Source organism: Filicampus tigris, chromosome 1 (genome assembly GCF_054856515.1).
Source record: "Filicampus tigris isolate MCC_2025a chromosome 1, RoL_Ftig_1.0, whole genome shotgun sequence".
Taxonomy (NCBI): Eukaryota; Metazoa; Chordata; class Actinopteri; order Syngnathiformes; family Syngnathidae; genus Filicampus; species Filicampus tigris.
This window is the reverse complement of record NC_141217.1, coordinates 23,070,389-23,096,764: the sequence shown is the minus strand read 5'-3', so window position 1 is coordinate 23,096,764 and position 26,376 is coordinate 23,070,389. Positions and strand designations below refer to the sequence as shown.

The following is a 26,376-nucleotide window of genomic DNA, read 5'->3' as shown; positions in this document are numbered from 1 at the left end:
ACCCATTCTGGGTTATCATCTTCTTGAAAAATATATATTTAGCTGCAGTCTACCGGAAAGAAGAAAAAGCACTGAGGAGCCACATTGAGAAACGACTGTTGCCATCATATTTGATTAAACTCCAGATGCTCTGAGAGGAGATGTGTGCTAAATATCCTTTTTCAACAAAGAATATACAGATTTGTAAGTATATGTGGCTTTTTCAAACATCTGTTGTAAAAATACAGTTACAATTTGTAGAAATGTGCTTAATTGTAAACAAATTAAGTTTTGAGCATAAAAAAGCAACTTTTATAGCAACTTTTTGGAAAATTGCCCACGAAGTCAGGCATTTTTGACTGCAACAATCATAAAAAATGCCAGCGAAATCCTGGAGGACTGATTAATTACTATTATGGCAGCCCCGCTTTTGTTTACGTTGCCTCCGCCACCTACGGCGCCTGACAGGCCTGACAATATAATCCACGCAGATCCCGCTATCTAAATGCGGTTAAAAGTCACTCGAACTCGTCCGTTTGTACTGTAATCCATCATAGATTAAATCCGCACGTGCGGTTAAAAGTCACTCGAACTCGTCCGTTTGTACTGTAATCCATCATAGATTAAATCCGCACGTTTATAGTATCCAGCAGTGAAGGTAATATTACAGGAAAATACACGGCTCGTTCGTCATCACCTTCCAGCGTCCAAGCGCTCCTGTGGCTGCCTGAACCTGCTTCCCCGAGGCGGGGCCACAAACAACGGGCGGGGCCACAAACAACGGGCCGGGCGATCGCCCAGGCAGCCTCGGCTGCGGCTCTCAAGCTTCAATTGAAATAGAATGTCATGTTTTATGTGTGTATTAGTCTCGATCGTGTTGCCACACTAAAAAAAAAAAAGCTTCGCTGGAATTGTTCAGGCGTCCGGGCCATTTGTGAAGCTATCTGGCCCGCGGGCTGTAGTTTGAGAACCACTGCATTAGACCGTCACAAAATCTTTCTCTGTCATGAAAAGCTTTTATCGTGTCACTTTTATCTTATAATCTTCACGATATACTGAATATTGTCATATCGCCAAGCTCTATATGGGAAACACCACAGAGACAGGTGATGCCATTGGAGCACAAATAGCACAGCTTGCTCAAAGCCAAGAAATAAGCTTTCAACAGGCCTGAGAGGAGCATCAAGAGGCCAGCGAGCGAGTACACCTGCACTAAGAGAAGACAAACAAACACTCTCAACAGCTGGCCAAACAACACACACATGCAAAAAAAAACAAAAAACCTCAGCCTCTTATTTATAACCTCACCCTCACAGCCGAACAGACGCAGACAGACAGTAGCAGCTGCTTGCTTCTACCAGTGAAGTGTGCGGGTCCCACAGGAGGAGCACTGAACACTTGAAGCCTTTAATTATATTGTGCTTATATGATAATAAGCAATGGAATAACACTTGGTTCATGCACATTTCAGTGAATCCCACTATTTGTGGGGGATTGGGACAGAGCCCTGCCCCTAATAGTGAAAATCTTTGAGTAATTGACACCCTTTACAAGGGATTATGATTGCCTATTTATGCCACAAGATACCACTTAAAGCAGAGAGTATTATTTAGAAAAAAAAAAGGGAATTGTATGCTGTCTCCAGGTGTTGAAATGTTCAGAGTGCTTTGGTACAGAGTTTAAGAACATAAACTGGTATTCCGTTTCAATGGATTTATATTCTGTGGTCTGTAACAATGCACACAGATCAGGAATAATCAGCAAATGCATCAACACCATGGGTTCAAGATTGCACACATGCGAGATGCGTACAATCTTAAACCTACTGTATGCTACATAAACGACCGTACAGTCAACCCCCGCATGGTTTGGCACCCGCGGATTCGAATGTCCAGGGATTTCTTTTCAAGATTTTTTTTCAATATTTCTAATTTATATTTGTTTGTGGTCAACCCCCGGCCCCCTATCTATTTATCTATCTATCTATCTATCTCCTAAATACATTATGTATTAATACAATTGCATTGCATTAAGTCTCCCAGCAGTACTGTATGTCAATGCTGTGTAATAACTGTAAAGTTGTACAGGTATATGAGACAGAAAGGGAAACAGCGCCATCTCGGGATAAACTGCTTAAATGCAGAGTTTAGCCTGCGCACGCGCAGTACAGCACAGCGCTCAAGTTGTTTGGCAAGGGTTGGCCAATACTTGTCCAGTGTCCACAAACAGTAAACCTTTGCAGCTAAGGTTAGGGTTAGCTACAATTAAAATGTCGGACCACGTGAAAGAGCTCGTGTGCCTGACGAAACAGCTAAAATTTCAAACCATTTGATGAAAAATGCCTCCTCATCACGAGCTTTGACTCGTTCTTAACACTTTTTTTTGGTCAGTCGTTTGCAAATAAAATGACTTAAGTTATTAGAAGCTAATGAATTGAAGTAGAGTCGTACCTGGCGCCTCTAGGAGTTATTGGAGCTTGACAAACAGGTGCAGTGAGGGAGCACAAAACAGATTCGACGGTCTTTCTCGAAGTTTTCCAGGAGACGAGAGAAGTAAAGAAGGTCGTGGGGTGACAGGGAAAGGGAGGTCTTGCTGCTCTTCCCGGCGTGTACGCACTGTGAACCCACAGAGTGACGAGATCGCAGTAAAATGCACGACCACGGGCCGACCAGGTGACTCGAGTACAAAACTGTACTGGAAGAAAAATGCATCAAGTCGCCAAGGATATTATGAAACTATTCAAAAACCGCTGTGGAGATGTATTGGGTTTTTGGGTAAAATTTCAGGATAAACCTAAAACGCAACCTTAACTTGACCTTTTCTAAACATTTGAATGCGGTCCATACATTCGCACAACTTGTTTTCTCCAACTTGGTAAATATACCCTGAAAAGCCAAACCCTCTGAGAACATCCTACTTGAAGCATCTCAATGCCGAATTACTGTTGATCAAGTGCCAGGTATTGGTCTCAGGATGTTAAAATTTGAATATATATATTTGTGGTTCAAAAACGCACTGTGCATTCATGACGATGCTTCTCCAAATTCTGTGTACATAACCACTTCCTGTCTCATGGGAACCACAAAGAGTTGCTTATTATTAAGGAATTTCCTCTGTCCGCCAGGGCTGTCACTTGAACAGCAATTTAAGACGCTTCAGAATACATCATATAGTTTTTGCAAATGTGTTTTATGTTTCCCACACAGGTGGCAAAGTACTCACATCCTGTAACTATGTACGTACAAACACTTGCGTAAAAATGACTAGTCAAATCAGAAGTATTGAGTCAACTCCTTTACTCAAGTAAAAGTATATTTAAAAATGTGCAGACTGAGTGCAAAGATAAAAATAAATGTTTACTGTCAATATGATTTGAAACTTTGGAGCGAAACCGCCGACTGTCTGATGACCGTTTGGCGAACGTTTGCGACCTTGAATGAACCCTGACGTGAACGCACATTTTTCTACCTTCGCCAACAGTCAGAAATGTTCGCCCCTCAGTAGGATAGGGGTTTACCTGTTTCATAGCACATGAGTGATCCATCTGCTTTCACACACACACAATAAATACGGTTCTGGATTTTAAGATAGCGACCGCTTGATAGTTCAAGACCCAACAGTTACAACAGTACCGTACGTAACATATTTCCAATACAATTCCACATGTACCTGTGGATGAAATAGAATGTGTGCATATAGCGTACCACGTGTCAGTGAATGGGGGCGGTCGAGGAAGCCGTCTCAAAATGTCCTTTATAAATGTAACTAGTACTAGTTCAGTTAGATGGTCGTGAATGTGGCAAAGTGCACATTATTACTCATTGGCCTTTCAAACTCAGGAATAACTGCCCTATTGCCGTTTGACACCGCATAGGATTCATGTTTTAATATGTCTTTTAATGTTAATTTTTTAAAAATGTTTTCTTAATGATAGGGTTTTAATTTGTTGGTTTTTGTGAGCTGTACAGCACTTTGGTGTCAACTTTTGTTGCCTTTTAAATGTGTTATATCAATAAAGTGATGTGGTATATGTGGCGTTGCACCTTGCTTCTGTGGTTGTTGGAAGATGCGGAAGAACCTCATTACCTTTCCCCAAGTTTATTGAACTTTTTAACGACAACACAATGGCTCACATACAATGCGGTACATATGTATATTTACATACAGGAGTCTTGCACAGTGGTTATTATATCATAGGATGCCGACGCTACAGTACAGGCCTACGGAAATAAATATAACAAATATTTTTGATTTCCAGTGTAATGTTCTCTTGCAGGTCACTATGTCTTAATTACAAGATGAACAATAAATAGCACATATATACTGTCTATATATATATATAAGATATGTCTAAACCAGACAGTGGAAGTAGCAGATGACAATAATGTACACGCCCATTTCCCTACAACATATCGTCTTCACCTACAGTAGATTATATTTGAAACATGATGTCAAATAGAGGGTCTGCTTGGACAAACTGCAGGCTCTGACCAGGCTGAAGCACGACCGCGTTTCCTCATATATTGACGTGGGACAAAGCGATAGGGTGTAAATCAGCTCTTGGTGCATGTCCATATACAGGTGCAGGTCCCTTTGTTAATTAACATTGAAAGATGAGGTTATTTTTCCACATTTCCCCAAATTTCTCTGTGACAAAATCTTAATGACAAAATTCAGACACGCATAAGAGCCGAATGTATGAATGAGTATAATTTGGTGTGTTCTTTGATTCAGACACCGAGCTAAATCCACATGCGTCCCTTCATATACAACATGCAGCGTTCTTCTCTCCTGATTGGCTGGTCAGGATTTACGACAGAAGAATCACAGCAAGACTTGTAATACAATACACACGCTCCCGTTGGTCCAGACCAGACTGGTGCCTGATCAGCTGGGGACTTCCTAACAAAAGTTCTCTCAGCAATGGACTTTTCCTGGTTCTAAATTAAAGACTCAAACACCAAAAAAAGAATAACGTTCTGGGGTGCGCTTCTGATTCAATTGCCAGCTATTTTGCAATGAATTTACCATGATGATGAAAGTTTGTTTCTGAAATTCTACAAAACAGTAAACATTGAATAGTGTGCATATCAGCAGCAGTAAATGCACCCTACAAGGACAACAAACTGAAGCATCACAATATTAAAGCACATAAATGGTTTACCGGTCAGTTCTTCTCTTGCCGTTTTAGAGTGAGGTGTTTGTGTGTGATTAATTAACATACCGTGTGAAGACAAGAACCCAGACTACTACTCTACTTTAAACAAAGCACCGGTACCAGAATAGGGATGATGAGAAGCAATCCTTGGGGGGGATTTGCATTTCAAGTCTTAACACCCAATTCCAATTTTGTGCTTATTGTATATCTGCTTTCTACTTTCCATATGTGGTAACGTGCTTACATTTAATAAAACACTGGGAATAACGCAAACATAAACAAGGAAACGAAAACAATACATTTGTTTCTAAACTTTGACTGTACTGTTGTTTGGATGGATGTGTCTGTGTAAGTCATCAGTTGACATATTTTGAGGATATCTGACTTGTAGTGACAAGGAACATCTGATCGGTTCATTTACACTGCAGTCACCCATCCATATCGTTTTTTTTTTTTTAAATCAATGTACGAATGAGGGCTGATGCAGACATGAAGATATCCAATTCCATGTGTTTTTTCTGCTCTTTTGTCACTGAAATGTTTATCCAAACCAGTCCACATGGGAGAGAAAAAATCTGAATTTGGTCAATGATGCCATATAGTGCAAAATCAACGTTTCCCTTTCTGGTATCTGTTCAGGTCAATCGGGCGGTTCACTCCTGACTGGAATCACAACACATGCAAATATTTGGAAGCTAACCCACTAAGTGACATGCATGCTGTGTATGTCTGTGTTGGCATGTGGGGGGACTTCTGTTAGGTGCAGGCATTATGGACACTGTGGCACATGAGGGCCTTCAAGAAGACGACATGTGCAGGGGGAAGTTGTACATACAGAAAAACAGATGCTGGTCAAAAATCTCAACGAGAGTACAAACCACTACTTTTTTGCAAGAGTTGGAGTTCAAAATATTCCAGGGGTAACTTGATTAGCTGAGGGACTGCAGCGTTTTTATTTACAAAAAAAATATTTCCTGCACTGACTTAATTGGTGGCCGCCCGCCTAAAGAAGTAAATGGGTGGTGCTAGAAGAAGGAAGAGGAGCTTAAAAGACTACAAAGCTATAGATCACCATCGTCACCATCTTCATTGGCGATGCGGTGGAGGAACGGAGAGGAAGGCTGCATGCAGATTGATGTGGTAGAGGGTGCGGGTCCTCGGACATGTACAGTGTTTGGTCATCGCCTGGGAGAGAACAACCAAAAATGACAATGAATAAAATCAAATGATTCTTGGGCCAAATTGACCGTTGCATGAATGCACATTTTAAGCACACCTCAGATGACAATACAGCACAACTGCAATAAAATTTTGCAGAAAACTTTAGAACTTCAACATATGGCTCCTAAGACTTGTAAATGATTAGCTCTGCAAGTGTGTTTTAGTTTTTCTTTGGCTATTTTGTTTTGAGATACGCTAATGGTGAAGAAGGAAAATAATGTAATATAGATCAGGAAAGGGCGGCACGGTGGTCGACTGGTTAGCACGTCCGCCTCACAGTTCAGAGGTCGTGGGTTCGATCCCGGCTCCGGCCTCCCTGTGTGGAGTTTGCATGTTCTCCCCGTGCCTGCGTGGGTTTTCTCCGGGCACTGCGGTTTCCTCCCACATTCCAAAAACATGCATGGTAAGTTGATTGGATACTCTAAATTGCCCCTAGGTGTGATTGTGAGTGCGGATGTTTGTCTCTGTGTGCCCTGCGATTGGCTGGCAACCAGTTCAGGGTGTCCCCCGCCTACTGCCCAAAGACAGCTGGGATAGGCTCCAGCACGCCCCGCGACCCTTGTGAGGAGAAGCGGTACAGATAATGGATGGATGGATGGATAGATCAGGAAAATGGGACCTATTGTGATGATCAGCTCATCAGCAAGATTTGTAAAATCCTGATAATGAGCCTGATGATTTGAATCAGGTGTGTTGCCGTAGGGATAAACCTGAAACAGGCTGGATTGTGGCTCTTGAGGACCGGACTTGGCCACACCTGCACTAGTCTCTTTCCTAGCTGCTCCGCACAATGACAATGAATGTCTGAAGGTGACATTAAATAGGAAGTCAACCCAAACATATTTTTTTCAAGAATATGTTCTATGCAAGCCCACGAGTTGAAACAAGGCATTTTGATAAATATTGCGTTATAAGTTAATCCACCCATTTTTAGCCATCTCTGGGGGCGGCCATTTTGTCACTTCTGTCAACTGAAAACGACATCGCAACTGCTCAGGGAACGATCAATCACGGCTGACCTGTTTTTTGACGCTGAGGCGTGATTGGTTGTTACCTGAGCCCTAAATATACTCCATGAGGAACGGGGTTTTCGCAATACTGCTATAGTTCTACTATTACTGGCTTTGGTGAACCCCTTAGAATTTAAAGTAAATGTCGATCATGTCAAACGTCTGCATTCTGTTACCTTGGTATTAACTTGCAGCCGTCTCCTGGTGAACGCTGAAGTGTCTACTTGAATCGTCCACCTCGCTGCCACAGTGCACATCACTCCTGTTTGTAAACACACAAAAACTCAACAAAACAATACCTCTTCCACTGGATCACTTGCTTCATAAACATTTCGCACTAAGTAAATAATGCTCAATTTTGGCTGATATTTTAGTAACTTAACTTCACTACAGGCAGCATAGGGGTACTCTGGCTCCCGCCTTCCACATTCCAAAACTGCATTTTTGGTTAACTGGACACTAAATTGTGGGGGTGCAGCTCAGTGGATGAGCATTTGACTAAAGATCAAGAGGTCTGTGATTAAGTTCTAGATACCCCCAATATTCTTACAAATTCCCCCATTATGGAACCAATAAAGTTCATAAGCTTTATCTTAAATTGTCCATTGATGGGAATGTGAATCGTCGCTGTCCTGTGAAAAACGCATATGTTCAATTTTGGATTTGGATTTTTTTTTTTTTTTTTTTCTTCACATAACGCGGAAGCACCATTCACGGAAAAATAAGAAAAATGAAAAAAAAAAAAAAGTACATGAGTGTTTTTCACAGGACAGCGACGGAATGTTTGTTTGTCTATATGTGCCCTGTGATGGACTGGCAGCCAGTCTAGGGTGTACACCGCCTCTTGCCCAAAGTCAGCGTGGATAGACTCCAGCTCACCTGTGACCCGAATGAGGTTAAGCACTACGGAAAATGGATGAATGGCATTTTGTTGCATGAGAGGATCAAAAGATTAGAAACAACTATCAGTATGATGGCCAACAGTTGCACATCACTGCAAACCACAAGAACATCTTGTTAAATGAATACCTCCCTGAGGAGGTGTCAATTAAAACGGAGCATCGTTGTCTTTCTGTAAGCAGATTTTTTGGGGATATAGCTCTTGCATGGGATGTCATTGTTAGACTGTACAGCTGTACAGAAAGTTGAGAATCCTTGTGACAGATTTAGACAGTGAAAAAGCTCAATATTCTCACCTGTTGTCATTGATGTCTCTTGTGTCACTGATGTTGTTTCCTGTTGGCAGCAGAAAAGTTCTTCAACTCACAATTCCTGCTTTACTAATAGATTGATTTCATTGATTAAAAACCTAGGCGTAGGTTTTTAATGAGTGAATTCAATGGGTGGGGAGAATCCACATGATGGAAATTCAACACCTCAACATTTAATTGAACAGTTATTAATCACACCTTAAAATTTGATGGGCTATCATAAAATGCTTGGAAATGTTGTACATGCATTGCAGTGGCCTGCTCACCATTGTCAATGTTAAGTGGGAAGGATTCCAGTATGTCTCCGTTGTATCTGCCTGCTCTGTAACCCAGTGCTGTGGAAACTCTGTAAAACAACAACGGGAGCATCAGGATAAATCCGTTCCAAACTCTACTGTAGTGAACAAAACTGGACCACTTGGTGAAAAGGTGGCGTTTGGCAAGGAACAAGAACAAATATTTTTGAACACACGTGTTGGTCTGAACAGAGTTGGGGTTGCAGTTGATGCTTGCGGAGTTGTTCGGCGTCATGTTGCTCTGAAAGACGGCGTTGCTGAAGGTGTTGGCCTGCTCAGTGGCCCGGATGTACGAGTAGAATGGGTTGCTGGGAGAGCAGACGGGCATTTGCTTCGGTCTCACGGGCTTGGCTGGGGATGAAATGAGTATGATGGTCGTCAAAGTGCATCTGCATCACTTGCTCTACACATTTGTTAACCATTCATTTCCTACACAGGTTATTCTGTTCATTTTGAAGCAAAATGCTAAACAAGTTGAATCTGAGGGCCAAGAAAGTCACATGAGCCACTGGCCATGTATCAGAATCATACAACAAACACACAATTTTGAGTCTTCAATTAACATATGCATTTTTGCAAGCCTATGATGGTTCAATAGCGTGAGAAGCACAGTGAGAATCGGTATGCCAGGGGTCACCAATGTGGTGCCCAAAGGTAGCCCCCCCAAGGACCTCATGAGTAGCCTGCGTGCCTGCTCAGCAGTGATGGGACATTGGGATTTCCTTGGAATGTTGTAGTAATCATTTGAAAATGTAAACACTGGCAAAGATATATAGAAATTCAGAGTTCTACTGCTATTTATCTGTGTACACCTTTATTAATTAAATTTAAAAAGTAGCTCTTGGTTTAAAAAAAGTTAGTGACCCCTGCTGTTTGCTCATCCAAGCTGAGACGGTTCACATATCGAAACATGTACGTAACTAGATGCAGATTTTCTATAAAAATGTTGTTTGTAACTTGAAAAGTGTGTAAAAAGGGTCATTTGTAACCCAAGGTTCCCATATACATGTTTTTGTAAATGTTTAAGACATATTATAGAGATGCAACTCCGTTCTCATTATTTCATTACCAATCTGCGCAGCATGAGGACGTCGCAGGGCATTTTTCGCCCTCATGGCGTCTTTTATGCGGTCAACTTCCTGCTGGTAGCGACGGCGGTCCATCATGGCGCCCTCCTTGGCGTCCCTCAGTGCAGTCTCCAGGGCCTTAACTCTCTCAGCAGTAGACCGAAGACGTTTCTCCAGCTTTGGAAGCTCACAACGCAGATCTGCATTGTCACGAACCAGCTAGAGGGGTGTGAGGAAGAGGACAAACTCGAATGCGACACATGTCACTTGATAGATGTAGAAATACAATGCGCCACACGTACTCTCACCTGTTTGTGAACCTTTGTAAGTTGGTCCAGGTTATTCTCAAGAAAGGAAATCTTCTGCTTCTGGGTGCAAGACCCCCCGCTATCATCAGGTTCCATTTCGGAACTCTGTAAATTGGAGTGTTGATGGAAGAAAGCAAAATATAGTCTACCTTAAATAAACTTCCCAACATAATGAAAATCAAGAGTTCCATCATTTATAACCTACAAGCACATTCTTCCACTTTTTTAACAAGAAATTAAAAGGGCAAAAACACAGCAGCTAACCCTAGATACAGGTATTTTTGTAAAGGCAGGATTTTGGGATCCCATCAGATTGTGCAGTTGTACCTAATTAGTTCTGGTTTGTATTGTTGAATCCTTAAGAAAGTATGTTGACTTACTTTTTTAACCCGCGACGTGAGGTCTTGAACAAACAGCTTGCGGAGGTTGTGGAGGGTCTGGAGTTCGCGGGCCTAAGGCAAAGACGGGTGAAGAGGAGGTTAGAGGGCTAAATGTGAAAAATCTGATATTCCAGAAAGATAGAAAGGAATGGCATCAGGGTTGTGCAGGAACAAAGTTCCCGAAGACAAAGTTGGTGGTTTGAGGTTTACTCACGACAGTCTCCTCCAGACCCTTCAGGTCCTGTTTAGTCTGCTCATGGCGCTCGTGCAGGAATCTGACAGAAAGAGGAAAAATATCATTATATACAGTATTCAAAATATACAAACAAACAAGATATTAAAGTTTAAAACACCCGGATATCTTGCTAGTTGATATCAACACTAATATTGAAACATGTCTTATTTATCGTCAAATGTAGATTACTGTATATCAAAAAAAATGATAAACTCATCAGCAGCATACAAGAGGAACCTCGGAGAACTAGAACCCAACCAGAATTATGACTTTTGCCCAAAGAGTACTGGAAATAGAAAGAATCCATTCCCGATGTCAAACCTTTACCATCATAGATCTTTCAAATATTTTGGTTTAAGTTTGATAGTTCACAGAAAATTGATACATATTCAGAAATAGAGGAGTTTGTTTGTATTAAATAATATTTTTGCAATTTAGCCTGCATAGTGCAGGGAACCATATTTCCGTCATTTCTCTCATGGGATTAATCTTGAAAAATAAGAACTAAGAAATTAATCTGTGTCAAAAATAGATGCCAACGCACCTTATGTTTTTTTCTAAAAAAGTATGCTATACCTTTTGAAAAAGTTAGAGTAAAAGGAAAAAGTTTTAATTGACTAATGTGTTGGACTCCAATCATTTTTTGGGGTTAAAATTTTAAAGTGATAGGTGGGAAAAATCTCAACACAAGTAATTATTGTTAATAGTAAAACTTGAGCAATGAGTGACATTTTGACAAATCATTCATAAGAATAAAAATAATAAAACCAAAGAAAACAAAAATGTCCTGTTTTCATTGATGTTCTGGATTCTTGTTTACCATACATTTGCCCTCCAAGCCATTCAAGATCTAAACTGCCACTTTGTTCATATTAATGTTTTGATTGTGTTAACAGTCATTGATGGCTCACACACATTCAGCTGAGTGCTAATTGGAAGGTGACTTACGAGAGCTCCTCTAGGCGCTCGCTCTTAGTGCTGTCCTGACTCTTCAGACGTTCAAAGTCGGAGCGAACCTGAGCCAGCTCCAGCTCCATCTTGGAATTGCGACTGGACATGAAACATCTTCTATTAAATGCCACGTTCTATTATTCAAGACAAGATCAATGCGCACTAATGGCGCAAACAATTAAGAGTATACAGACTCTGTGAGTTCGTCGATGAGCCTCTGCTTCTCATTGATCTCATCACGCAGACGTGCCAGCTGCTTGTGATGGAGACCGCGGTGAGATTCACCCTGCTGGCGGTTGATCTTCTGCAGAGTATCATATTGAATATGAAGGAAACAGCACACCATTCACCCATTTGTTTGTTTAAAAAAAGCCTGTTTGTTCATAGTGAAAGTGTATATCAGATTCATGACGAGTTCATTAAATGACTATTTTATAATGAAGAGCACCAATTCACATAACATAATGGTCACTGCATTTACATTTTTAGGAAATAAATTTAGACTTCTAACTTCATTTTCCAAAAGTGCTTAAATTGATACTTGATAAAAAATAAGGAACATACTGTATGATTAAACAAGTCATAATCATGTAATAATCATTCTAAGTGCACCACTATAAAGTTAGATATGAAAGACACCACGAGGATGGTATGTTATTTACCTTCACATTTCCATCTTCAGTCTCTCCCTTCTCTCCATCTTTCTCCTCCAGAAGAGAATTATCTTGTAGGGGAGGAGAAATGGGGAAAGGATTGGACAATGAACACAAACACCCACGCAAAAATAATAATGCTGCCAAGGAGTTCATTTTTATTACCTTGGTCTTGCAGCTTGGCTAACTCTTCGCTCAGAGAGTCGTGACTTTCCTCCAGCAGCCTCTTCTTGTGCTCCACACTCTGCATGTACTCAGTCAGGGAGCGGATTTTAGCTTCATGCTGCAATGCAATGTTAGCGTTAGCGTCACTAGTTAGAATGATAAGCACCAGAACCCTCTTTGATTTATTCCACCAATTTCTTTCTTGTACCCTCCTGTGGGCCTCACCTGAGAGATGAGGAGGTGGCAAGAGGAGAGCTCCCTCCCAGTCTCCTCCATCTTGCGGTGGCACTCCAGCTGCATGTTCTCCAATTGCCGGCAACGTTTCACCATGCTCTTCACCTCCGACTTGATCTTGCTGATGTAGAGGCGAGCCACCGTGAACTCCTCCTCGATGGCGCCGCTGATCTCCACCGGCTGAGCAGAGGAGAAAACATAGCTTTCAAGTGTCCTCCATCCAGCCATTTTCTACACCAGGGGCGATACATGCTATACATGTATAGCATATTACAGAATTTGTCCAGATTTATTTTATTAATAATGTCTCATATTTGAATTCAGAATGTTGAAATGCCCTGAAGGTCAGACAATTTACAATTCAAAACATTCCGGGGAGGGTGGGGGGGACTGGATAATTTTGTGCATCTATCGATACTCCAACTCACCAGCTTGATTTCACCATTGCCCACAATGGAGCTGAACTCGCTCAGGTCCCTCATCAGCCCATTGAGGACGTCTGCGATACGCTTCCTCTGCTGACCGCTCACTTCCTGCATGCGAGATAGCTCCGCCTCCAGCTCCATCAGACTCGCCTGGTCAGAAAACCCAGATTAGGGGGCAGAATGTAACTGCAACTGTTGTTGTTATGACCCATCCGTAAAGGTAATCTATATCAAATATAAAACTACAACAGCTCATGAAAATGAACTACCGGTACATCAATTTTCATCTATTTTTTAAATGAAATAGATGACACACAATGACCAGGAACCACATTTGGACAGTCTGCACAAAGGCAGCAGCATGTACCACTACCCAACCAGTGTAGTGTGTCTCCTTTACTACCTAAATACATTTGCAAGGAAACGTACACATTAACTGGTAAATGGAGCCTATTTCCGTCACACTCTTCTTTTTGAACGTACCATTTTCTGAGCCAGCTGGTCAGCCAGCAGTTGGTTTTGCAGACCTTTCTCCTCCACCTCCTGGCTCTTTTGGTCATAGTTGATGGCCAGTTCCTCCAGAGCCTGCAGCACCTCCTTCACCTCTGCCTTAGCGCAGTCGCTTTCCACTTGCAGCCTGCCGAGCTCCGCCTGAACCTTGTCGCCATCCCCACGCGAAGACGCCAAGAGCTGCCGGTAAAGATGACCCACGTGAGAAAGAAAACTTTGTGAGTCTTTGCGTGCAAGTCCGCGTGTGTGAATTACTGTGTACCTCGTCCTGATCCAACATTTGCTGCTTCAGTTTCTCCACCAGCTGACACTGCAGGTTGATCTCATCATCCTGTAATACACATCATCACATCTCCATGACAACACGCACTAATATGTCCATTCACCCTATTTCTCTAACATTTTATCCTGTTCAGGGTCATGGGAAGCTGGAATCTATCCCGGTTGACAGTCTACACCACCCAGGCAGAATACACTCTAGACTCGTCACCAGTCAATCACAGGGCACACAGAAAGTAAAACAAAAAAAGAAGAAAATGACTGCATGCATAATGGTAAAAAAAAAAGAAAATTACTGCATGCATAATGGATGGCTAGATGGAAATTTGCCTACCCCTCCCCCACCAAAAAATTATAGAGTTAAAACACGTAATAAAACTAGGACTTCATCACAAATTGGATTTTCAACTGCATAGTTGTGTAACTGTATATTTTGTACAAAGGAATATGATGGCCAGAAATAAATACCTACAATATTTACTGTACGGTACTGGTATTATAATAATAATAATAATAATAATAATAATAATAATAATAATAGAATAACGACTCAATAGTGTTACTTGAATAAAGTTGTATAGCCCCCCATCAGGTCATCCTACATAGTTTAGGTGCAGTTTTGGGATCTATGGCTGTGTCATTTTGTTGTTGTTGTTGTTGCAATAATACTGTCTTTGATTGTGATAATCAACTCCTATCGAAGTGATAGACAGGGAATTATCATCATTCCCAGTCGAGCATGAATGCTAAATGCTAAGAATGCTAAAGCCTACCTTGTCATCCAGCTGCTTGTACAGTTTGCGGATCTCCTCTTCGTATTTCTGGCGCTCCTCCTCGGAAATGCGGACCACAATGGAGGAGGTGTCATTATCCAGGATGGGTCGCTCGTCCACCGACTCGTAACGGGTCACAATCTCCGGTTGGGTCCTCTCCGTCTCGGGAACATCCTCACCTGGTGACAATGGCACGGACGCACAGAGTGTCAGCTTTTCAAAGAATGTTCGTTGGGTTGTTGGCTTCAGTTTCCCTAACCATTCCTCCAGCGGTTGAGCTCAGCCTCCAGCTTTTGGATGCTGTCCTTCAAAGTCTTGTTCTTCTCCTTCTCCTTCTCGTACTTCCTCTTCCACTGCTCAGCTGTCAGTTCCAAGTTGATGGAGGCCGTGTTTCGAATAGTCTTAGCACTGTTATGTATCATATGTGAACACAAAGAGGAGCAATTAAATGGTATTTTAATGAGTGAACCGAATGAATGAATAAATGTCCAAAATGTCTAGTCAACCAATGATTAACTACCAAAATGATTGGAGTGTGTGCCATTTCTTTGAGGAATAATTTCCCAGTGAAAAGTACACAGAAACAATCCATTTAGTCGTACCGTTGTCCAAACATCAGTGTGGACTTAGTCTCGGCATCGTTATAGCTGGAGGGTGAGCAGCAAATGAACATGGTCGTGCGACAATTCCCACCAAGAGAGTCCTGCAGGATGCGGGTCATTTTGCTGTCACGGTATGGCACGTGGCTTTTCTGGGAGGGAAGAAGATAGGCACGCCGCCTCTGGATAAGAGACAGAGCCAAGGCGGGAAGTGAAAAAGGAAGAATCATGCGAGTGAAAACTCACTGTGCCCTCGGCCAAGGCCGAGATGACGTTTCCCAGGGCTGACAGAGACTTGTTGATGTTTTTGGCCTCATCCAGTACGGCTCCTGCAGCCCCCGTCTTACTGACCTGGTGCACAGAGTGGATGGTCGCAAGTCAAATACACGTAGAACACCTGACATCTCCTACTGGGATGTAATGTTTGTGTGCGCGTGCACAATTCGCACTGAAGTGGTTCAGTATGGACGGAAATGTATGTCAAATTCACTCAAACTTACTTGGATGTTTGATTTTTATCAAGAATATGATCTAGTAAGTACAGTGCAGTATAAACATGCACTTACCTGGCTGTTTCTAATTCCTACTATGAATCTTACATACATATATGTATTACACTTCACTGCTGAGCTAAGGGTGAGGTTGATTTTTAGCCCACCTTCTCGCTTCCTGCCAGGTCCACCAGATAGAGTTTGCCACAAAGCTTCTGCTCGGTCTCCACGTGCTCCTGCTTGATGTTGATCAGGAAGATGCTGTGGCTGCGAGAGCTGTGCTCATTCATGTCTGCGCAAATACACAAACAGCACAATTTTTAATGAATATATCACTCTGCAGAGAGTGCAACACGCCCTCTCGAGTTAACCAGACGTGGAAGATACTTGAAACGCTCCACTAGGAGCGAGATCTCATCTTGAGAGGGCACTCCACACTTTCTGTACACGTATTCAACCGAGGCCGAGGCAATGGTCTCACACTTGGAGCTGATAATTCTTCAATTCCATTCCATTATGACAATAAAGAATAATACTAAGCATTAATATCGTCCGTTTAATGCGTCTTTTATTTATTTATGTATTTGATGATATTTATGGAATAATGATCGTGTATATAAAACTAAACAACCAACAACAAAAACAAACGAAAAATGACAGTTACCTCAAGGAATTTTGCTTCGGTAGACACATCTTTACTTTGGGGACTTTTTTATTATCATAAGCCTGGCTAGCAGTTAAATAGCCGTGTAAAATTATTGGACTTGATACTGACTGTTGGAGAGAGGCCAATTGGCTTTGGAGCACTGCTAAGGTGCTCATGAGCAATGCACCAGACTCCTGACTTCTAAGACACTTGCACAGCTCCCTCACTATGACATGGATGGGATCTCAAGAGCGTAAAGAGAATCTGTCAGATAGTACCACCAAAAATGAAAGGCCCAAGATAACAAAAACGAATCACACTAGAATGCATTAAAAAAAAAAATGCCACTGTACATGTACCCTACATCTTGTTCAAAACAAAACCGGCTACAAACATAATGTGAGCTCAAACAGGACTGGTAACTGTCTTTGAAATGACTTTGTGAAAGAGAAAAGTCATCAAAAGAGAAGAAAGTACACTTCGAATATATACATGATAACAAATTAGAATAGTGTATTATAGCCTTGTGGGTGACATATGATGACTCTAAAGTGAGGTCCACACATATCAAAGATCAGACCGAATTTAGGCATTCTTCCAGTCTTCCGTTTAAAGCCATCAAAGGCCAGATTCTCTGATGTCATTGAAAGATTACCCTGAGCGATTTTTCTTTGGTGTGGGGTGCGTTGTAACTCACAAGTGATTTTTCTTACCCAACCTGCTCCAAAAACGCTTACTGTATAGTATGTGTGTGCAGTCCCTGTATGTGTGGTCCATTTGGTCGAGTCATGGACTCTGAGATTCCGACGTGAAATGGAAAGATGGAAAATTAGCGTCCAGCCCTTCCGGGGGGATCCCAAGACATTCCCAGGCAAAGTCATGAGTGAAGTGTCTCACATTTCACACATGAAAATCGGTTAACATGTTGAGAACCGGTATGTGTACCTTACTGAAAAGCTTCGCAAGCTTCAGATTTCTTCCAAATTGGCTATGTCACAATTATACTGAGTCAGCTCAGCCGAACTCGGTCACACATAAGGATTTGCAATTCTAACTATTGAATAGGTTTAACATTGTCGGTTGTGTGCACCGACCGCTTTCCAAGCAGATCAGGGAGGGGAAAATCACAAAAATCTTACATACATACACCCCACATCACAGAAAATGACAGAACAATCTTTTTAAGAGACATTCAAGAACCGGGCCTTTACTGACCAAAGGAAAATGCTCTAACTTTGCCCAAATGTTGGCTTCATACACCATCTGGGATACGCAAAAAGCTTCCCTGTGACGCTGAACAGGATAAGTGTATGGAAAATGAATAGATGATGTGGCTTCATAATGTAATTCTGGTATTTCCTTAAAATTTCAGAATTACCATGAATGCTGATGAACTGTGAAAAAACAAGCAAATCCTTAAAGTGAGTGATTCAGTAGAGTCAGAAGGAACTCTTTTTACAACGAGTAGACTCATCAAATCCCAGCTGTAAGTGCGGCAAGGTGACCTCATCATGCAGAGGACCAGCAGCGCTATCTGACTATCTCTTCCCAAAAACAACGTTCAGGTTTCAGAACTCAGAACGCTGCCCTTGCAGCACAGTGAGTCAGCATGAGAAGACTGCAGTGGCGGCATCACCGATATAATTGACTTGTATTGTTACACTTTAGTCTAAGGCCTTGTCGACACGTAGCCGGGGTTTTTTAACAGCCGCATGATGCACACAAATCTTTGAACACAATTTAGAGATATACCTTATAAGTGAAATTTAAGAATTCCATTCTTATCGATTAAATGCACATGTCGCGCTTTTCCTAGACTTATTGGTATAACCATATGCCAAATTGTGCATGCTCAGCCCTGTACTTTTATAATGGCCAGTCATTTTACGAAGGGCATACTTGGATAAGAAGTATTTTTATATTCTATTTTGTTAACCAATATTTTCTGCCAGCAAAACAGGTCAAACTACTATAAAACGCTTTAAAATAAATAAATAATAAAACCATAATGAAAATTTTAAATATTTTCAGATTTTTTTTTTTTTTTTTTTAACTAAAAACTAAACTAAAAAATCATTGAGTCTCTTGAGAATGATTGGCACAAGGTCACTTGAATATTGACTACAAAAGAAATAGTATTTGTCATCGTATCACAGAATTTTACAATTGAGAATAGGCATTCTGTGTTATAAAACTGTGTGGGTATCCCTTCACATTTTCTGTTCGGCCTAACCTGCAGACAGGTGAGGCCTGTTCAGCCATTATTTTTGGAAAAATAATTATCAACTTACTTATGCTGTTTATAACATCACGCTATGTTTGGTGTGCAGACTTGAACTGTAAGGAGGCTTCTACTGGGCAACGTATCTTACAGTGGAAAATCCCTCATGAATACTCTATTCAGTTGTAAAGTGCTAGGGAGCTAGCTGGGGACGTCTGAGTACCGCTAATCTGGCAGGTAATGGTTGCATTTACAAAAGAAAGGTGGCCAATTGTAGGCTGTTGAATTGTTAGTTCAAAATCTCACAGCCTTTTGGCTGTGCTCTAGACTTTAGGGGGGGTAAGAAAACCTCAGTCTTTCTAGTGTTAACAAGCTTTGTAATGTGTCTGCTCTATCGGCTGTGCCATGCAGGGAGTGTGTTGCCATGGCAACGTGTTCTTGCCATCCACTCAACATTCTTACCATTTTCTAACACACAAAACCATGTAATCCAAAAAGTACACACACAATCCCTTGGCCCTGATCAGAGAGTGTACATCAGTCTAGTGGTTTATGGAGTCATCACAGTTCCTCAAACACGACATAAACAGACTTCATCAAGTTAAGACTAAATGACAAGGGATGAATGGATTGTATCACGAAAATCAAAGAATCTGACAACAATGGTGTAGCTAATGTGAGAGGTTGTTTTGTTTTGCTATTTTTGTACATTTTTGTATCTACATACTGTCGATGTAGACAAATACATCATAATTTAGTCTCTAGGTAGATAAGTAATTTGCTCCAAAGCGGACGAGTAAGGCATCTGTTTTTGTTGGTGACGAGCTGAACAAGAGGCTTACTGGTAACAGCAACGTGGCGGTTTGATTTGCCCTCGTCAATCACGTCCATCACCTCGTCCGGGCTGGAGACAAAGCGCTCAGTGCACCCCTGAGGATTGGAAACCAGGTTTAACGTTTAATGGATGATAGCGGCATGAGTCATATACAGTGTTCCGGTGCAAAGCCTAACTGTAACACACCTTCACATACGGCACACGGTTCTTATCCTCGTGGACAGACAGGTTGGTCTTTGTCACTAAAAAAATGCAAATGATGAAATACTAAATAAACGCTGCTATTCACTGAATATTTATTTTCGGCACTCACCATCCAGCAAGTCGCGGATTTTGTCCATGTAGATTTCAAAATATGAAACCTTTAGAGTAAGAGAAAAAATTATGCGCGATGAGCAGAAAATTTAAACATAAAATCAATCCAACAGGATGGCAACATTAAAACCTTAATGTGGAATTCCAAATTTTCGTCCATGGCAAAGATGTGGTTGAAGATGTCCTCGGCAATGCGGGGGATGATGCCCATCTGGTGAGGGTCGTGCAGCTTGCCCTGGAACAGCAAGTCACATCATAAAATGGGCACACTGGAATGACTTCAACTTTAACTTCTGCAGAAATTGCTTATGAACACTGAAGAGTTGACACTGAACTGAAATGCTGAAAAATTAATAATATTTCAATTAATTCATTTTAAGTGTAATTATTTTGGTTAGCACTTTGACATCTGACCAAACTTCTGAATGTTTTTTACTCCAATTAAATTAATTCATTGCCCAACCGTTAAATAAATAGAAGGTATAAAAATTCAATCTTGCCAATATCCAGTAACATCCCACATGCTAACAAGCGGGAAAAGTAAAATGATACCTTCTTATGACGTAACATCTTCCGATTTCATAAACGGCAGCACCAGCAGGCATTACAAGCGGCGTTGGCAACGTCTCATCAATTAAATGAGGAGTAAAATGTTTTCGTCTGTCTTGGGATTTATTCATGAAATCAAACGACGCAACTCCTGGCCATATGCAGCCAAATGTATCCTCTTAATATATAACCGCTGACAACTTTGCACAGCGCTGTCCTTTTCAAATTATTTGACCGCAGGATGCGTGAGATTTGGCACCACTCGAGTAGGGCGCAAACTGCTGTTGCATGCCATTGTATTGTACTGTATAACTTGTAGGAAAAATGGTCAACTTGTATAAGCTGATGAGCAAAGAAGCAGTAAGTGTGATAAGTGTACCTCCATGGTGTGAGTCTTGCCAGAAGAGGTTTGCCCATACGCGAAGATGGTGCCATTGTAGCCACCCAGCACATCTATAAGGGGAGGCACATGACATAACAGGGCGTTATGAGGAAGCACATTTGACTAATTAACTACTTTGGTGATCTGGTGTGGATGCGCGTACCTTTTACAATCTGCTTAGCACACGTGTTGTACACTTGCTCCTGGGTGGTGTTGGTTGGAAACACTCGATCAAAAACATAGGACTTGCCCTGCAAATAGCAAACATGCAGCATATTGGGGAAACCATGAAAAGTTTATTCTTCAGCTGTTGCAAACAAATATTGTGTATCGTCGTTGTCGATTTCATATTTTTTCCCGAATCAATTCGATTTGGGTGCAGATCCATTTCCACCTATGAGACCACCTATTCTGCTCATTACTTTTGTATTGCATCACTCATGGCTCTTACTTTTGAAATGGAGTTTAGGAAGATTATGTAAGGACAGGCGTTTGGTTTTCAGCAGTTTTAAAGCCTTTTTGTCTGGTTGCTGACGGCCGTTGCAAGCGCTGACTCTGACGCGGCTGGCCGGCGCCCGTGCTATGTCTATATCATTTTAATCAATGACTGTGTAGTAAATTAATGTGTTTTTTTTTTTTTTTGCATATCAAATCATCTTATTTGGGGTCGGTGTTGTGTTGCTGTTGGTGCGCAGCGCTATATGATAGCATTATACGATGTAATAACAATTTGAAAGATGCAGTGTTTGGTAACTTACGCAAGCATTGATTATTAAAAGAATCCTAAATAGCAGCCCTTCAACACAGCGTGCACAACAAAATGGATTCGGTGGCTTCATTGCCTTTTTCAATGGCCAGGTCGATCGTCTTCAACTTGAAGGCTGCATCGTCGGCATTACGTTGCATTTTCGGCATGATGCGGCAGTGTGCTTGTACAGAGCAGATATAAATGCTTTAATGTGTGCAGATTTGAAGAAAAAAAACGATTTAAAAATAAAATTCATGAACAGTTACATGGACATGGAGCTCCTTGGATCTGGACAAACGTGTAAATTAGGCGCGTTGTTGTTTAAAGTTGGTGGGAAAGGTCACGGCTTCAAGAATGAACTTTACGGCTTCACAATGGTTGAGAGCAAAATTAAAAATGACCTACAGGTGGAAGATGGTAAATAACAGTTTCATCACACTTTAGTTTGACTTCATTTTAACCTGTACCAAACAATCTGTGATTATAAATTGAGGACTATGACTGTTAACTATAAGGATGAGTGGCAACACCGCAGTAAAAGTTTTGAAAGTTTCTAGTTTTCAATTTATCCATGAGTTACCTTAAACTCACGCGGCTGTGTTGTGCGAGGATTTTTTTTTTTTTTTTAACTTTAAAGCAGGGTTTGGGATTATTCTTCCAACTGATTAGGGGTATGGCATTGATTCAAATAGTGACCAGTATTTGATGAGTCATGGACATGATAAATATCCATCCATTCATCCATGTTCTTTTTTTGGGGGGATCTGGGAGGAAGCCAGAATATAGAACATGCAACACTCCACACAGGAAGGCTGGAGCCGAGATTTAGACCCTGAACCTCAGAACAATGTGCTAACCATTAGGACACCGTGCTGCCCAATGTAAAATAAGTAGCTCCACAGTGATGTGTACAAATGCTTTCTGTTGAAACTACCCCCATTGAAAACAATAACTGTGTGACACAGAGATGAATGAATCATAGACAAAGGCGAACGACTAAATCATATAGCGTCATTCCCCAATGTGACACACAAATCAACTCAATGAGGAAAGGTGTTCTTAGCAGACTGACTCAATTGCATGACAAAAATAAAGAATTATTGGGAATCAGGCACTTGGGAGGAGCTGCGACAAGGGATGAGAAAGCAGGTCAGTCACTAATGAGCAGGCTGGCATATTATTGATCCTAATTTGAGAAGTCACTTTCGGACTTCATGAATGCTTACTACAGAACAGTGTCTTCTCTCTCTCTGAGAAGAATGATGTGTGTGATGCTCATAAAGCAATACAAACAACATAAGTCGAAGTAGTAAAGAAATACACATTTTCTAGTTTGGTTGACAACTGTTATTGAATGGGGCCATTTTATTTACATTCATTCAAAATCCAGAATTCAAAATAGGCTTTACACAAGCAGGATTTTGGAGCCAATTTTGGAGTTTAAAAATATCACGATGATCAGAAGATGGACCAATCTATTTAAACAACTACTTTATTTACTGTACAGTCGACCCCCTTATTTATGTGGGATTGGGACCGACTCGGCCCAATAATTGCCAAAATGTGTATATAATTGAATCCCACTGTAAAGCATTGGGCAAAAATTCTTCCCAAAACGCTGATAAACATTCAATCCACTGAAAACGGGGAGTTATAAAAAACACAAGAAAAAAAATATTTTAAAATATTGGGGTAAAAATAACAAAAATGTGACTATATATGATGAGAATTATTGGATTGTTAACAATGTCAGCAGCACAGAACACCCCAGGAGCGAGCTGGATTGTGTTTGCTGAAATGTCTTATCCTGCAGATCTGTTCAATCAAATGACTGATGTATCAGCAAATTATGACAATTACGACTTATGATTGGGAAAACAATGAGAGAGCCCTCTCAAAAGTGTCATGTGTGTCATCACTTATCCTTACACCACTTATCCTGTACATGGTCGCAAGGAGGAGCTGGAGCCTATCCCATCTGACAAGGGGTGAAAGGCAGACTACACCCTGAACTGGTCGCCAGCCAGTAGCAGGGCACACACAGACACTGTCACTGAGCGGGAACCGATCCCACGTTGCCCGCGCATGACTCAGGCGTGTGTACCACTACACCATCAGCGACACTCTCAAAAGTGTTTAAAAAAATGGAATCATAAATTACGGACAATTAATCAACTTGGATTGAAATATCATGATTACATTGATTTTATATTAAACCATGTTTTCCAATCAGGCATCATTCAAAGACTCCTTTTAACAACAATTGTTATAACAATGAAACATTCAAATCATTGTAACAATAAAAATTCATTTTGCCTTCTTTAGTTGCTCCAGCACTGAGTGCAGGAACTGAACCCGGGCACCCAAGTCAGATTTATATACGCACACGCACACAGTTTCATTCTTGAACTTTAATTGTGTTGCCCAGACAAAATGTCCACACAAAGATAAACATGGGATGTCAATCGTACCGCACATGGATGGAAAGACAAGAACACACCGACACACGTTATTAAGGCCCTAGGCATGATTAATTGATGAGGGGCCCTGCGTGCACAACAAGGAAACTCCCTTTTTCTATGTGTGTTGATTTATTTATTTATTTGTGCTTACCGCGACGACGACGGTGTCATCTCCTTGGAATTTGGGCAGGAAGAGGTCCCCCCGAATGATCTCGGACTGGTTGAGAGGACGAAAGCGACACAGCACTTTTATGTTGCACTCGGCTGGGACGTCGGCCATGGCGCAGATTGGAGGAGGAGGATGAAGAGGATGAGGAGAGGGAAGCTGACGAAGATGCTGGTGGCGGCCTGGAGCCGATGCGTCGGGGAAAAAACAAAACAAAAACACGACGAGAGATCCACGGAGGTCACTCCTTATTCTTCCAAGGAGTCTGCAAAGACGCTAGGGCTGTTCTTTCTTTTTTTCTTTTTTTTTTCTCGACTATTTAAGCGTCGAAAAGGCAAAAGAAGCTAGCGGCGTTTCCGTGTCGCAGTGAGCAGGGACGGCGCTAATTAATCGTCAAAACACCAAACGACCGGCCTTACATCATTAAAAGTACGGATGAAAATGTGCCCTCTGCCTCTGTGGAAGAGATATAAGGTGTGGTGTGGCTGCCTTTTCTCTCTTTTGGGATGCGTCAGGCCGGCTGAAGGTGAGCGATGCTGTTGGAAGGGCAGTGAGGTACCAGGCTACTACAACGCCCCCTGTCGGCGGGGTCCACGAAGGGCGTGGCCTGCATCCTATTAAAGCGGTACCATATTGGATGTGGAAAAGTTGAAAATCACCGACGATCCCTCATAGACCAAGCTACGAGTCAAGTTTCCAGTGATGGAAAATTCTGATTTCCTAGGAATGTTGTCAAAGCGATCATTTGAAAATGTAAACACTCACAGCGCTTTATAGAAATAAAATGTTGCATATGGATGTATATTGATAGTTATTATCAGTTTCCTTAATTACACAGGTAAATTATTTGTACTAATACTAAATTGTTGACCCTGAGATGCAAGTAAACTTTTCTAAAAACAAAATTGTGCTGATTCCGAGTCTGCCCTCAGTTTTTCTCTAGCACACCAGGTTTTCATAATAATAATAATGATAACATCTCATGTAAATTATATAGATTGTATTGCTTGTATATTGCTTAGCTAACATTTCTCATACCATGTAGGTTTCCCAAATATTAAGGGCTAAGAAAGCAGAAGGGGAAGGCTTTTGTGTTGGAAGTCCATCCCCAGTGATCACCATTATTAGATGTTGAATTGAAAGAAACCATGAAATCTTATAAAAAAAAAAAAAAAAAAAAAAAAAAAGATGAATCAAAACCACAACAATGTGTTTGTGTGTGCGTGTGTATTTGGGGGGGCGGGGGGTATGAGTGATAAACATTTACGTTTGTGCACTTTGATTTGCATTACTGTAGTTGTTTATGAGCAGATCTGCCACATTCAATATGGCGGATTCACTTGCATATCGCAGCAACTGACCGTCCCGCCCAAGGCAGTATCTATATATATACATGTATATATGTCTATGGTGGTACCCACCTCGCCACCATGGCTCAGCATCCTTCTTTTGCGCAGCGGCTGCAGCTCTTCTTCATCCTCCAGAGAATTTTGATACCACGACCAGCAGCCGGGATGATGCAGAGTCTCGTCATCAGCATTCAAACTGAAGCCGTGAGCTATGCCAAATGAAACATCACAAGAATGTTTATCGAAAACAAAAACACACACACACACACGCGACATTGAACAATACTATCACTCAGCAAGCAAAAGTAAACTATCGGTATGATTGTAAAATATCACATCAATCAGAACTTCATTGAATATGTTTAGGCTCGTTTCTTTTAAACAGGTCATGAATATTTCAGTTAAAAAAAAAAAGTTATGAGTGTTATACGAGGTAGGTTATGTTTTTTATATTTATTTTTTTATTTAAAGGTTGTGAGTGCATCGAATCAGAATTGTTCCAGTTTGAAATATATCAAGATACGTATCAAATCCTTTGATTGGAGCTCTTAGAAGGAAATAGTACATTTACAGAGCTGACAAGTTAATTCAAATGTAAAACAACAGAAACTCATTTTTCATACCCTCTCGAACTGATCCATACCATATCGAATCGAATTGTTATTGAGTCAAACCCAATTGTGATCGAAGTCCACAAAGGCCAGATACCTCATTTTATCCTATGCCTATGGTGTATCAGAAGGTATTTTTCCTTCCTG

At 41.2% G+C, this 26,376-nt stretch overlaps 1 protein-coding gene across 1 annotated transcript; it reads right to left on the bottom strand.

The window, feature by feature from the left end:
• Positions 1–4,061: 4,061 nt before the first annotated feature.
• LOC147153304 (kinesin heavy chain-like) lies at positions 4,062–24,830 on the bottom strand. Its single transcript, XM_086027396.1, has 29 exons — positions 24,255–24,830; positions 21,057–21,144; positions 20,891–20,964; positions 20,093–20,197; positions 19,961–20,009; positions 19,834–19,889; positions 19,655–19,742; positions 16,113–16,237; positions 15,701–15,805; positions 15,458–15,606; positions 15,115–15,263; positions 14,856–15,034; positions 14,066–14,134; positions 13,777–13,983; positions 13,297–13,443; positions 12,860–13,048; positions 12,635–12,752; positions 12,479–12,540; positions 12,011–12,120; positions 11,814–11,915; positions 10,845–10,905; positions 10,631–10,702; positions 10,251–10,355; positions 9,945–10,161; positions 9,052–9,226; positions 8,846–8,925; positions 8,565–8,604; positions 7,545–7,630; positions 4,062–6,322 (listed from the first exon to the last, which is right to left on the bottom strand). Exons 1-28 carry the CDS (start codon positions 24,381–24,383, stop codon positions 7,552–7,554), a joined length of 3,129 nt encoding a protein of 1,042 aa, XP_085883522.1. The 5' UTR covers positions 24,384–24,830; the 3' UTR covers positions 4,062–6,322; positions 7,545–7,551.
• Between the last annotated feature and the right edge of the window lie 1,546 nt (positions 24,831–26,376).

Bases quoted from the DNA above. Each gene is read 5' to 3' on its own strand.
- LOC147153304 (XM_086027396.1), bottom strand. From the start codon at position 24,383: ATGGCCGACGTCCCAGCCGAGTGCAACATAAAAGTGCTGTGTCGCTTT. The intron at 20,198-20,890 runs GTACACTTATCA...TTGCTGTTCCAG, and splicing joins GCAAGACTCACACCATGGAG to GGCAAGCTGCACGACCCTCA. The intron at 16,238-19,654 runs GTAAGCCTCTTG...GTATTTGCGCAG, and splicing joins CCGCCACGTTGCTGTTACCA to ACATGAATGAGCACAGCTCT.